The 14,961-nt window shown below is 34.3% G+C and overlaps 1 protein-coding gene across 1 annotated transcript in view; it reads right to left on the reverse strand.

Moving 5' to 3' along the window:
• Positions 1 to 14,866, reverse strand: part of NUP205 (nucleoporin 205) — a 49,680-nt gene extending 34,814 nt beyond the window's left edge. Inside the window, exons 1-10 of the mRNA XM_039354103.1 lie at positions 14,587 to 14,866; positions 13,374 to 13,516; positions 11,933 to 12,104; positions 10,184 to 10,328; positions 9,419 to 9,578; positions 7,813 to 8,041; positions 5,384 to 5,548; positions 5,029 to 5,204; positions 2,418 to 2,534; positions 993 to 1,130 (exon numbers count right to left, since the gene is read on the reverse strand). Of these exons, the coding sequence (XP_039210037.1) occupies positions 993 to 1,130; positions 2,418 to 2,534; positions 5,029 to 5,204; positions 5,384 to 5,548; positions 7,813 to 8,041; positions 9,419 to 9,578; positions 10,184 to 10,328; positions 11,933 to 12,104; positions 13,374 to 13,516; positions 14,587 to 14,614 (1,473 nt within the window). The 5' untranslated portion in view covers positions 14,615 to 14,866. The remainder of the gene's footprint in view (positions 1 to 992; positions 1,131 to 2,417; positions 2,535 to 5,028; positions 5,205 to 5,383; positions 5,549 to 7,812; positions 8,042 to 9,418; positions 9,579 to 10,183; positions 10,329 to 11,932; positions 12,105 to 13,373; positions 13,517 to 14,586) is intronic.
• Positions 14,867 to 14,961: the final 95 nt, after the last annotated feature.

Below are 14,961 nucleotides of genomic sequence, written 5' to 3' on the forward strand. Positions count from 1 at the left end.
CAAGGACCGATCATATTTTTCCAGCACTGTTATAAATTCAAATTATTGTTAAACAAATGGTCATAAGTCAACTTCCTGTACACACAATCTGATTAAGTAATCACTTAAATTTTTATATCTTTATGTTTATTAGAATTAATTGCAATATTCTTCCTACTGGCAATATTAACAACCACAGATTTCAATGGGGGGGGGGGAAGGCTACACTCATATGGTTCTCAGAAAAAAGCTCCAGGAACTAGGAAGATACTACAGTCTACTATTCCACAAATGCTGTTTCGCCTCTGATAGGTCTTGGGATGCATCTCCAGGATCAAGTGAAACAAATGCTATAGACTTGGAGGCCTTGCTGCAATAGAAACTTCTGCTATCAGTGCTTAAAAAATGGGACAGTGATGGGAATATAAATAATATGTCAATAAATGAATGGGGTGCCAGAAGTGGATTTACAGCTTCCAGAACATTCATGTTTCCCTCAAAAACTCTTGAAAAGAGATATACAGGAGTGTACTAAATAATAAATTTACAGTTCTAATATTTTTCTCTCCAGTCACAAACATATACTCTACACCAGGTCAAGTGCATACTAAGCAGGGGTTTAAATGATGGTTCTTCCACTGAATATTTCTGATTAAGGTCTGAACTTAGATTGGGTTGTATTTTATTTTTAAAATAGTAAAGCAAAACTAAAGTTACATAGCATTTATGTAATATTTTAGAATATCCAAAATAATCTTTATAAATATACTCTTTATGTAAATACTGAAACGTATTTAGAGAGAGGGGCGGAAAAAGGGGGTTAGTAATCCACTGCAATTTCAAAAAAAAGGAGATGATGTGCAGTAACTTCTCCTCAACAGGGCTCTTCCTTTAATAGTGATAAAAGTCAACAAAAATGTTTGTTAATTAATATGTTAGTTAACTAATTAACTAAATTAAACAAAGTCATTTCAAATCACAGGCATTCCAAATGAAGGAGTCATTTTTCTAACCTGACGCTGAGGTGGTCTTTGATGGGCTACCCCAAGATATGATCCTATGATAGTGGAGCTCTGCAAAGAGTCTGAAGGACACCAATATTCAAGAGCAAATTCCAGATTAAAGGGATCTTTCTTATACAGCTCAGCAATCTGTAAAGGGGAAAAAAAGAAAAAGAAAAATTGTCTATCTCAGCAAATGTATAGGTAGTGTTTAGTTAAAAACAGCAATTAGGATTGGAATTTCTGTGCAATTATAATGCATGATGTCATGTGAGCACACCAAGCAATTTAACATCATTCCTATGCACAATCACTTAAATTTAAATTATGTGCTCTTTTAAAATCTGTGGATTTTAAATTTTTCAGATTTTAATGAACAAGTATGATAAAGGTATATTATTATTTCCTTAGCAGAACTTATACAATAGACTATATTTTTTAAGTGATAAACCTACATTCAGATATTCTACAGGTCAATACAGAGAAAGGCAGGAAAGAGAAGGATAATGAGAGAAACAAGGAAAACTAAACAAAAGCATACAACAGAAAGCAAGAAAGATATCTCCCTCCCACTGTCATTCTTTTGGCTATGTATAACACATTCATTTTATGCCAAGAAAATATATCCCAAGAAACAGGAGACAATAGAAAATTGTGTTGGCTTAATGAGAATTAATTGCATATAATTTCTCCATAAGCCAATATACAAAACCCATCTTAAGAAACAAAGGGGAGATTAAACCCTCTTATGTAATTTTGCTTCCAAAGAAATGTATAGTCTACATATAGCAAGAAAAACAAGCCCTTTGGTCAAGTCTCTTCCCTTCATAAAAAAGTTTCTTCTTCCCTAAAGTACTGATAGGAGTGGAAGACACAGTTAGACTTCACACCAAGCACAGCAATAAATCTCTACGGTAGTGTTTCTCAATCTTTTTTCCCAATAAATTTATTAAAAATTATAGTAAAAATAAAAGCTGGGGATTTTGGGGAGCTTCTGAAATCCACACATCTTAAAACTGCTGATATTGAGAAACTCTGCTATAGACACTCAAACCCACATTCATGAACTTGCTTACAGCAGAACTTCATAGAAACAGCACAGCTACATAAACTATTTTATGGCAGAAAATACAAGTCAATATTTGTACAGATTTGCTTATTGAAGAACAAAGAAATCAAGTATTATATCTCTTCTGAGGTTTAAATTCTAGGTGAGGGCAGACAAATCTTTCTAGAAAGAAATAAAAAACATGGTTTAGTTACAAGTGCTACTTCTGTGGCTTTCTTTACTTTTAAAATGAGCAAATTAGATTAATAAAAATGTGATTATATAAAGGGCCAAATAGTTAAAAATAAACTTTTAAATAATTTTTAACAAACATTTTGCTATGTTTTTTAAAGAACAAGGACCTATTAAAAATAAGAACATTAACTTACTAAAAGCATCAGATGTTCTAGATCCCTTCTAACAGATATGGGTGGTTCATTACCCATCTGTATACTCATATGAATCATACGAGCATCTTCATCAGCACGGTTTCTCAGTTGTTTCACCTAGTCAATTGGCCAAGCAAATAAAGAAAAAAAAGGAAAAAGAAAAAAATCAGTATGATTTACCATCATTAGCATTTTAAACATAGAATAAATGAACGAAAAGAAAGGGTATTGTTTAAATTAAACATGAGAACTATCCTGCTTGACTAGTTTAAGGCCCATTTGAGTCCAGCATTTTGATTCTCAAAGGAATCGATCACTGGGTCCCTGCAATTAGTATCCCAACCCAGAAATAATATTGAGGTCTAACAACATTTGCCTTTAATAGACTTATTCAAAGCCCCTTAAAGAGACTCATATTTATCAGTATGTAAAAATTGAGTTAATATATGAACCTTTAATATACTTTATATCTAAACAAAACTTTTGACATTATTCTATATGTGGAAAATTAGAAAGTTAATCATACAATTATACAGGTAGTCCTCAACTTACAGTTCATTTAGTGACCATTCAAAATTACAACAGCACTGAAAACAGTGACTTATCAACATTTTTCATTTATGACTTTTGAAGTATCCCCATGATCATGTGATCAAAATTCAGATGCTTGGCAGATTGTTCATACTTGTGATCACTGCTATGTCTCAAAGTCATATGATCAACTTTTACAACCATTTGACAAGCAGTCAATAAGGAAGCCAGATTCACTTAACAACCATGTTACTACTTATCAATGCAGTGATTCAGTAAACAACTGTGGTAAGAAAGGTGGTAAATTGGGGCACAACTCACTTAACAAATATCTCACTTAACAACATAAATTTTGGGCTCAGTTGTGGTCATAAGTCAAGGACTATCTGTAATTCCCATTGAAATCAATATTCTATCTCTAATTGAAATACTTTCTATATAATCCAAAAGAGTAATTATCCCAAAGATGCTTTTTCAAAAGGCAATATTTCACTTCTCATCCAGGAAGCTTCTTCAGTTCTGACTGAATGGTGGAGAATGGAAAAATTTATATTTCTTACAGTCACCTGGTCATTAGCAGATGAGGCCACTTGGAGGTTTATCTGTGCCCTCAGGGTCACCTAAATCAGAGTCCAAATGGGTGTGGAACCTTCTTGGAACAGCCATAAGAGGATTAAGGAGCCGAACTTGGTCAATTAGATTTCTGTTAAATGCGTATTTGGTGACTAATACTTTAACTGCTGCTGTCATTTTGTAAGTGTCTGTTACATTCTTTAAAAAATTTACAGTAAATATATATACGGTACCATCTGTATCTCTGCAGTAAATTAATTGTGTTATCTTGCTAATTTGATACTTAAAAACAGAATTATTCCCCAAAATCTAAACTGAATGCACCAACACACCAAAACATTCATATTGGTAAAAATAACATGTTCATAAATTGGAAAAGAACAATTCCTGATTCTATCAATAAAATGTGATCCAGAGGGGATTTAGAACAGGACATAGGCATAGTAATATATTTATATTTGATATAAATATATTTATATTTGACCTAGACTGAGAGTTAATTCTTAGTTCACGACAGCAATTGAGACCAGAACATGTCAGAAGTGACATAGTTGTAAATCATATCACTTGACCACATTATTTAGCAACAGCAGTTTTGGCAATCCAGGTTGCCATCATTAAGTGAGGATTTCACAGGTCATTAATTGGGAACCTCATGTAATCTTGACTTCCAACTTCCTTCTGGCTACCCTATTGATCTTGCTTATGCAGAATGTTGGAAATTGCAATCATGTGATCACAGCACACTGTAATGTGTAATCATGAGCCAGGTGCCAAATGACTAGATTGCAATCATGTGACAATGGAGACACTCCAAAGATTGTAAGAGGAATGTTGTAAATGGTCATTAAATGAGAACCACTTGTAACTACAGATTAATAAAATATAACAATTTGACTTACTCAAAAGAACTGAAATTCTGACTAGTTATATAAAAAATAGAGATGAATTACTTAAAATATTTTAATACATCAGGAAAAGTCACCTTCAATATAAGTTTAGATTTTTTTTCTTTTTAATTATATATATATAGATGAATAATCAGATAACAGATAAACTGTTATGTCTGAATCTTGTTTCAGGGACATGTATCATTCCACATACTGTATGTTTATTTTAAAATCACAATTTTTTCTCAATTTAAAGTCTTCCCTAAAATGTTTAGATGTACTTTTTTCAAGACTGTGTAAAGAAATTGATCTATTTATATTCAAGATAATTCTAACTTAGCTCCTTCCCCATGAAGGAGCTAAGATGGCGCAGCGGTTAGAGTGCAGTACTGCAGGCCACTTTAGCTGACTCTGTTCAGCAGGTCAGCGGTTCAAATCTCACCGGCTCAAGGTTGACTCAGCCTTCCATCCTTCCGGGGTAGGTAAAATGAGGATCCAGATTGTTGGGGGCAATGTAAATATATATATATATACATTGCTTACTGGTGTACACCGCTTAGAGAATGCTTGCACTTAAAGCGGTATATAAGTCTCATAAATAAATAAATAAAACTTACTTTCATTGGCATGAGGGTAAGGAAATCTGTGATAAGGTTGTGGATTCTACGGATGTAAAATTCTTCCTGATAAAAGTTTTCTGCTCTCACTACAGATTCAGTGAGGAATAGAAAAACATTGTCTGCAATTGCTAACTCTGCCATTGCTTCATCAGCTTCAGTGAATTCTGCAAATGCTACAAAGAAGAAAGAACAAAAGAAACAATGTCATAACACATCATACTTCATAGGAAATATCAGTTAGAACTGCTATTTTAACCAGGGGAATGTGTGCAGATCTGCCTCCTTCAGTGAAATGAAGGCAGGGGAGTGGAATTGAGTTCCTTGACTACATACCACTTTTAATCAAATTTACCTGTCACATCAGAGAAGTGTGAAATTCCACGCAAAGTTAGCGCCCAAGCTAACCTAACAGTAGCTTGAAGTCCTGGTAATTTCCAAGGCCGAGATTCCTGAAGGCGGGTATGGATTGCTGCTATATACTGTCTCTCTGTTAGCAGAGGCAACTGGCGCATCAGTTCTAAAGCAACAATAAAAAGTATCTACCAATTAAAAAGCACGGTCCAATTCACTGAAAATGAAAAAAAGACTTGTCTAATTTTATATTATCATACAAGTTCTTGGATACACAATGGGCTGCTCCCATATCAATGCTATTATGTTCTATCACATATGATCACCATCCACTAGATTTTTCAATCATCACAATAGTCAGTAATCCACAAGAAACAGAAGTGAAAAACGTTGTTCTTCATTTAGCAAAACTGCTAAATATTCCTGCATTTTGGTAATAGAATGCAGCTCCCACATTTTGTTAGCCATGGCTTATTTTAACCAGAGTTCAAATAATAAATCATGGTTTGAATAACTAACATACTTAGGGCACATTATGCAGAGCCCAGTTTACTTGAGAAGTCCATTATATTTGGAAAATTGAAGAAAACAGAACTGGATGGCCAGCACCAAGTTGGATGGATTTGACAGCAATGAATGCAGAACTGACAGACCTAAAAGATTAAGACAGATCATTTTTGGGAGAGCCTATGTGTGTGGTCACTAAGCATCAACACCAACATGATGACATTCAATCAGTCGTTCAGTGTATCATGACTGGGTTCAAGCATGCACTCAAATTACAGCTTAGTGTGCTATACAAGCACAACCAATAAAAAGTTAAATTCAGAGAAAAAATAAAAAATACCGTAAATGCCGGCGTATAAGACGACTTCCGCAAGCGCTGAAATGAGCGCCAAAGACGGGGGTCGTCTTATACGCCGAGTCGTCTTATACGCCGGAAATACTGGTAGTTTCCAGCGTATAAGACGACGTTCTAGGAATGCGGCCCGGCTATAAAGACGGGGGTCGTCTTATACGCCGGGTCGCCTAATACGGTGGCATATACGGTACACTGGATTTCCATTTTAACACAAATGGACTTCTATGAATAAATGCATAACTATTATTTAGTATTTATGCTTCTTTGAAATTTACAGTGCAGTTCTCTGCCAAAGAAGGGTTTGCTATAAAGTTAATTGGCTAATGAAACATTTGATCATAAATTCTTCCAGTTTAGATTATGCTTATTTTTTCAGAAGACTTTAAACAGTTTTATATGTATGGAAGAAAGCAAAAGCATCCTCTATCTTCCCCATTGTTTTTGTGTTGATTCATTCAAGCCAATATTATTCTGCTAGAAGTAATGACATTCTTAAGCTTTACCCCAAATTATGGAATTGAATTGAGCCCAAAAATTCTGTTGCTAAGTGAGACATTTGTTAAGTGAGTTTTGCGCCAATTTGACAACCTTTCTTGCCACAGTTGTTAAGTGAATTATTGCAGTTGTTAAGTTAGTAACATTGATGTTAAGTGACTCTGGCTTGCCCATTGACTGTCAAAACATTACAAAAGATGATCACATGACCCTGGGACACTGCAACTGTCATAAATATGGGTCAGTTGCCAAGCATCTGAATTTTGATTACATGACCATGGGGGGTGCTGCAAAGGTTGTAAGTGTGAGAAATGGTCATAAATCCCTTTTTTCAGTACCGTTGTAACGTTGAATGGTCACTAACTGAACTGTTGTAAGTCAAGGACTACCTATATTACAAATGGGAAGTAAACTCAAGAATACAAAGATCCCTTTAACTACCACCTACCATCTAATTCCCACAAATCCAGACTCCTAAACAGACACATATTTTGTCCAATTCACAACACTATGCTGTAAAGTTACTTTATATAATACTACAATTATTTAATTTATCATCTAATTTATAAACAGCAAGTTTCTATCTATAGGGTAGAAGGTCAGTTCCTACTTTTTAGTTCTCATCTAATGTAATAGTGAGTTCTCAGCCTGATAAAAATTCAAGACATGGTTGTATAACTACAGCTGAAATCTATTCCATTGTCCATTAAAAGACCCACCTCCATGTTAAATTATGAAAAGGCTGCTAGGAAAAAACCCTAAAAATATCCGCAATCTAATATCTTATGAGATAAGTTTATTCTAAATGAAAAATTGCTGAAAAATTTCTTATCCATCTCTTATATCTCATTAAATCTTTGCTATAGCCTGTCATAGTTTTGTTAGGAAGTAATCATTTCAACATGCAAAAGTTGTCGTGTATCTATCTGATCCTTTTTTTTAACCAACCATAAAACCATAGGAATATAAAAGCCACATAAATATGTAAGCAACGAATATTTTATTAGTAGACATTTAATTATAAATTAATGACAATTATAAATTAATGCATGCTTAAAGTGAAAAATTATTACCGTCTCGATCTTCAGTGATCTGTTCTAGAAAACTGACATCAAAACAATACAGAACAGCCAAAAGTAGTGCCAAGTTTACTCTGTCCAATGACCCATCAGCTTCTACAGTTACTTTCTCGAAATAACTAATAAGGATTAAAATATCATCACGACTTAGTGGTGACTGGCAAGTCCAAACAAACAAGCTTTCAGCCAGTGCCTGCCGACATTCCTTGATAAGATCAGCAACCTAGTTCAAAATAAAATATTATTACAATTGTATAGGCATACAGTTATTACATTCTATAACTGAATGAGCAAAGATGCATTTCACACATAATAACAGCAAAAGGAGCAACAAGATCAGCAAGAGACCAGTTCATTGCTAAGCCAAAATTATTGTGACTTGGGCTGATCTCTGAGGCTAAGCAAAATAGGTTCTGACTAAAACCGAGGGAAGTGCCTGGGCATTGCTGTGCTACTGGCAGGAATTGGAAGACAGTAACAGCAAACCACTTCCGTAACACTTTCAATAAAATTGCCTGGCACAAATCATCAGGAATTGAAAGCAATATGACATTTTATCTTAATGGCATTACAATGCAACTGAAGTATGTGAATTCAAGTTCACACATAATTTGCAATTTAGTATTCCATATATGGGTTGCATCTGTATATTTAAAACACTTAAACATATTTTACTGTTCTTATGTAGGAATTTGCCACTGACTATTGAAAAAACACAGTTATATATATACATATATTTGTACTACAAGAGCAAGAGGCAACTGGCTTGCATATTCAATGCAGTCATGTCATGAGATAACAATTTATAATACTGTTAGCATTGAATTAATCTTAAATTGGCACATATATTTACTATATATAAAGTACTCTTACAAATGCTGGAAAGATTCTCAAAAAGGATCATTTTTTCATTTGTGATGGTCATATGATAAAATTATATCTTTTGGGGTAATTATTTTGGGAGAGATAAGTATCACTAAACAAGGAACTGAATGCTCTCCAAAATTTGGCTTACTGTATTTATTTACAGGAGCAAACTGTATTTATTTACAGGAGCAAACCATAACTGATTACTGTTATCTATTTAATTTTAGCAGCCAAAGCAATGATTGTACATTGTTGGAAAACTCTAGATAACATAACAATTGAACTGTTGATTAGCAAGCCCTTTTCAACTGCCACATCAGGAAAAAATATCACATTTGCTTATTAAATTTATATGTCACCATGTCACTGCCAAGCAGCTTGTAAGCATCATAAAAACAGAGGTACAAACATTAAATATTAAAGTTAAATTAATGAGACTTCAGAAGCAGGAATAATTTTATCAAATTTGGTTGCATTATTCAGTTTACCTTAATAGCAACAGATTATAATTTGGTAAACTCATAATGGTAAATTTTCACATGTATAGTAGCCATCTCTTTGTGCACATTGTAATAAATCTTTTTTGTAGTTCTATCTTTTTTTTTCTTTACATATATCTTGGATTTATGTGAATGTAGTTATCTGATACTGCTTGAAATAAAAAAAATATTTTTAAACAAATGCTGCTTTTCTAGCTATATTCCAATATTAAAAGTACTATAAAATTATTTACCTCTTTGCGATGTTTCTCACTGCCCAGGCCTCGTTCTTTCTGTAATTTTTCAAATTCAATGTTCACATCAATTTGAGATACCAAAGTCAGAATTTTATGAGTTAAACCCTGCTCCATCAACTCATCTGTAAACTGTGTTGTTATGGACACCAACTCAGGACTGTAATTGAAAGAGACAGTAATGTCACAACTAACTTTATTTTGATGTGATGCTGAATGATCCTCAAAATTGTAGAACATTAGAAATTAAGCTATTGCCAACAATATTAGGCTTTCAAGAGAACACATATATTTATTAAGTGATAAAAATTGGAATCATTAAGTCCTGAGCTAGAAGCAACATAATAAATTGTATCACAGATGCAAAGGCAGAATCAGGTACTCTACAGCACCATACAAATACTATTTAAATAAGAAATAGTTATAAAGCACAAGCTGAGCTGGTTTCTTTTCTTGATTCAAGTGGGAAAATATTCAAACTGGAAGTCCTCCACTTGTAGCTTAAAAATGATGTAAACTACTGTACTACCTCAGTTTTTTTTAAACTCATCAGCCTCAAGCGTGTCTACACTAGACACTATAGAGCCAAAATGTAATGTGAAAACAAAGACTATTATGGAGATTATAACAGATAATTATATAACAAATTTAAAATAGATGCAACTTTCCCTTCGACTGCAAAGATAAGACTTTGAACAATCCAAGTTCAAAATAAATATGCTGCTAATGTCTAAGACTTTTCTGATTACTTTGCTGAAGACAGACCTGAGCTCCAGCGTCCATGTCTTGCCTCGTCGAGATTGGATAAGTGTTCTCAATGAATTTGCAATGCATCGCTTTCCATCCCAGTATAAGAGGACAGCTACTAACCCCCTAGTTAGACCAGGAAAACGAGGCTGCTGGTGTTCTCCTAAAAAGAAAAATAAAGTTGCAATCCCATATGAGATCACAGCTTCTGATGCTTTTCATTTTTTTGTTTTTCCTGTACCTAGTTTCAAATATAGTAGTGCTCGACTTACAACATCAATTGAGCCCAAAATTTCTGTTGCTAAGTGAGATGTCTGTTAGGTGAATTTTGCTTCATTCACTGCAGTTGTTAATAATACAGTTGTTAAGGGAATCTGGTTTTTCCATTGATTTTGCTTGTCAGAAGTTCACAAAAGGTGATTGCATGACCTCGGGACACTGCAACTGTCATAAATATGAACCAGTTGCCAAGCATCTGAGTTTTGATCAAGTGACCATGGGGATGCTGCAATGGTCATAAGTGTGGAAAATGGTCACAAGGCACTTTTTTCAGTGCCGTTGTAATTTCGAACAGTCACTAAATGAAGTGTTGTAAATCAAGGACTACCTGTAACAGGGAAGGGGAACAGAATATATGGAATATTCCTTAATAAAATGCTCAAGTTCACCTCTGACTCAGTCCTCTCCAATTTTATTCCCATTACTAATATTCTAAAAACAGTAACTAAAGGTACAGCCCTCCTCTCTGCCATGTATAAACTGAGCATTATCCACTATCTCGGCATCATGGTATCTTTTCCAGTTCCTACAGTAAGAAATTAGAAAACCAACAATTTTTTTTATCAAAACTCAAAGTGTGACAACTAAATGTATATAAGCACTCCACATATCATTATAGATCAGTAACAGAGCATGTAGTTTACACTGTAAAATGTTCCCGTATCATAGTTAGTAGCCTATCTCTATTTCACTAGCCACGATATGAATACCTTCAAGTTTCTCTTAGTAACCTAAAAATAGATGCTTTTGATAAGGCTTAAAAATAAGTCACTATTTTTCAAAGCAACATATTAACTAAAATTGTTATTAAAACACATGACTTTAATAATTGACTTTTGAAAAATCTTTTTCAATCTAAAAGGAGTAACATATAGGGTTTTTTATATATATATTCTAGGATCTTCTCAGCCTTCCTAGCTAATTTTACTAGTACAATTAATCAAATACAACCAACAATTCCTTCTGGATACATAGTTAATACTTAAATATACTTAAGCCTGGACATGCAATATGATATAATCCTTATGTATTTATTTGAAAAAATTACATGCTGCCCTTCAAAACAACATTTTCTCAGGGCAAGTTTACAACATTTGAAAATCATATATGAAAATGCATAATGTACATACAGTAAATGCATAGACAGGCACAATTTAAAAAGCTCAACTGAAACAAGCATAAGCATTAAACATTAAACACATTCATACGTTTAAATACTAGTAAAGTTTTAAAAAATATCTCTCTAAGTATTAAAAGAAAAAGAGAGTTGTGTCTTGCTCAGGAGGAGTTTTCCATTCCAAGGTTGCTGGATTAGGTAGGCTAGTGCTTGTGCAGAAAAACACTATCCCTAGCACTGCATCTTAGCATAGGAAAGCATCTAGAAGAAGATTCTCGATATACTTGAGCATTTGGCATTTATAGAAATCTTGCACTATTAGAACATAATCAGAAAATAAAAGAAGTGACAGTTGAGTCTCATCACATTACCAGCCAGGAGTAGTTCAACAGCTGCCAATTCTCCGATATCAAAAAGATCACTCAGAATAAAGGCCTCTTTGATGAGCTGTTCTGGTAACAATCGGGTCCCCTGTTGACCTTGGATAGCAACTCCCTCTGTATTTGCTTTCTGAACTTTTTCATGCTGTTGGGCATTCTTTGGCTACAAAATAATTTTTTAAAATGTCTAATTATTCTCAAAACTACATTGAAAAATTTGTACTAAAATACAGCTGAAAAGTATTGTACTAGGAAAATACAAAACACTGTTTTATGGATAAAATGTTTTAGGGAAATACCGAATTAGTCTAGTTTTCTTCTGGAATGCATCAGAATGTGGTTTGGTAATTTTTCTGGAACTGAAAATTTGGTAGAAGAATAAACCATTTCAGTGTTTCCCATAATCTTCTTCCCAGGAATAAATTCTGCAAACATGTGCATGGTATATTTTAAATCATTGACCAAACTCCAATATATTTCACATTTCCTAACATCTTTAATACAGTAAAACATAATCTATAACTGATTTAAATTGACTGTGATTGTACATTGTGCTATATTGTAATGTGATATACTAAATTAATGTTTTTTATGTCTTTACTCATCATGTTCTGTGAACTATGGATTATGGCTTAACATGTATATAAGATATCCTGACTATGAGTACCTAGCACCTTAAGAATTAGTTAGGATATTTCTGTTTCTTAAAAAGAAAGTCTCCAATATTTTAAAAACAGTAATAATGTTGGAAATTGCTAACTATGTTCAAATGAGGATTCATAATTCTGGCTGGGGATACAGCATTGTTCAAATTCTATTTTGCTAGGAAATCTTTCCACTAAATCATACAAGAGATGATTTATCACTATGTCTTAAGGCAGAAGTGTCAAACTCGCAACGTCACGTGACGTGTCGTATTGCAACTTTTTTTCCTTTTCCGGCAATGGGGTGGGCATGGTTTTGCCATGATGTATCTGGCCCCTGGGCCGGCAGTTTGACACCCCTGTCTGAAGGGGTCAGAGAAAAGCAATATTTCAATATAGCTTGTTGCAGCTCTATTCAAGTTCTCCCAAATGTAAATTCAGCTATTTTCCTAGCACAGAAATCATTATTTTAGTTATTGAGCTAATCTATTTTTCTCAAGTGAGCTGTCACTTCCCATTTAACTTGACCGTACTGGGCAATATTATATTCTTTTAAAAAAATACTACCAAAAATCCCTTTCCATTATCTATTATCAGTTTGTTGTGTTACTGAAATATAGATGTCTATGCAGAAATATTATCTTCATTGTAATATTATTAAAATACCTCATTCTGACAATATATAAAGTTTTAATTCAAGTAAAATATAAAGCAAATTTTAAGAAACAAGAATAATACCAACACAACTCTTTTTTACACACCTCCCAATAAAATAAAAGTTTGTTTACCGGATTTCTGAAGAGTGATATAAAGTCAGCTTTGTGTTTCTTTAAAATCTGGTCAAGAACATGTATTGCTTCAGATTGCCTTTTCCATATAGCATTAACCACTGCCTGCCAAATATCTTTGTATGGCCCCCACAAACTGGCAGCTGAAAATAATATATATGTGTTGCAATTAAATAAAATTACAATAAAAACATTGCTACATTATATAACATTTACAAAAAAATTAAATTACATTAATTATATGCAATGGCAATAACCAGAGGTAGTTAATTTTGCCCCATTTTATGACTTTTCTTGCCACACTTGTTAAGTGAATCACTGTATGGTTGTTAAATGAAACTGGCTTTCCCATTTGCTTGTCAGAATTTTGCAAAAGGTGATCACATGAACCCAGGACACTCCATTTGTCATAAATGAGTAGTTGCCAAGCATCTGAATTGTGATGACAGGACCATGGGGATGCTGCAGTGGTCGTGTGAAAAATGGTCATAAGTCACTTTTTTTAGGGACTTTTGCAACTTTGAATGGGCATTAAATGAACTGTTTTAAGTCAAGGACACTACCTGTATTGTCGCAAGAAAAACAATCACAGTTCCACTAACAGTCAAAATACCTAAGGACAATAATTCAGATTTCCTGTGGTCCTTCAAAGAATGTTTAAGAATTTGACTTTTCATCACGGAAGAATCTATTTAAAAAACTCTAGGTCTGCTCTCAGTCGCCGTTATAGGTTTTACTCTTACCGTTTTTATGTTTTCAATGTACTGTGTTATTAGCCGCCTAGAGTAGCATTTCCCAGTTTCTCGGCCGTATTAGTCAAAAAAATTGATTGACATAAATTTGATTTTTTGATTGGGAGCCGCACAAGGTTTGTTGTAAGGTCCGCGGCTCCTGCAAGATCCAAGGGATTATATTTTTCGGTGTTGTTTTAGACCAAGACGAAGTGCAAGTAAAGCAGCAAGCCCATAAATCTTCTTTGAAGTAAATGTTCTACTTAGTTTTGAGCTGCTGCGTAAAGAATTGCGCGAAGCGAAAAGGGAAAGAAACTCCTATCAAAAACGGTGGCCTTAAAATAATTCATTTTTCCATAAATAAGGAAGAAACCGGGCGGCACCTGTACCGCCTCCAAGAAAAAAAGACGTCCGAAACCAATCCATCCGCATCTCCACTCGCATCTCCTCTCGCTCCCCACCTCGCACCCGAGTCTCCCTACCTGAAATTACCGCCAACGGCGCCGACATCTTGGACGTCCACTCACGCGAGCCCAGCGCTCCTCCTGCCCAAAGGCCCGGAACTCGAAGCAGGCGACCTCTGTGATTGCCGGGTAGCACTATTAATCTTCCGACAAACCATTTAAGATGCTTAGTATCAAGAATAATTCCACCTTCTGCTTGCTTTCCATAGCACGGTGAGCAGATTGTTCCTTTAGCTCATTAAATAAAAATCTACAATTTTTTTTTTAGCAGTACAGTGATCGCTATGTGCCCAACAATTAAGAAAATCAGGACCTAGAAGTAACGAATGCTGGGAATTGTAGTTCAGCTCAACATGATAGAAGAGCGGGAAATTGAATGAGCATTGCAATATA

Source organism: Crotalus tigris, unplaced genomic scaffold (assembly GCF_016545835.1).
Source record: "Crotalus tigris isolate CLP2741 ecotype Arizona unplaced genomic scaffold, ASM1654583v1 scf7180000018548.2558034, whole genome shotgun sequence".
Taxonomy (NCBI): domain Eukaryota; kingdom Metazoa; phylum Chordata; class Lepidosauria; order Squamata; family Viperidae; genus Crotalus; species Crotalus tigris.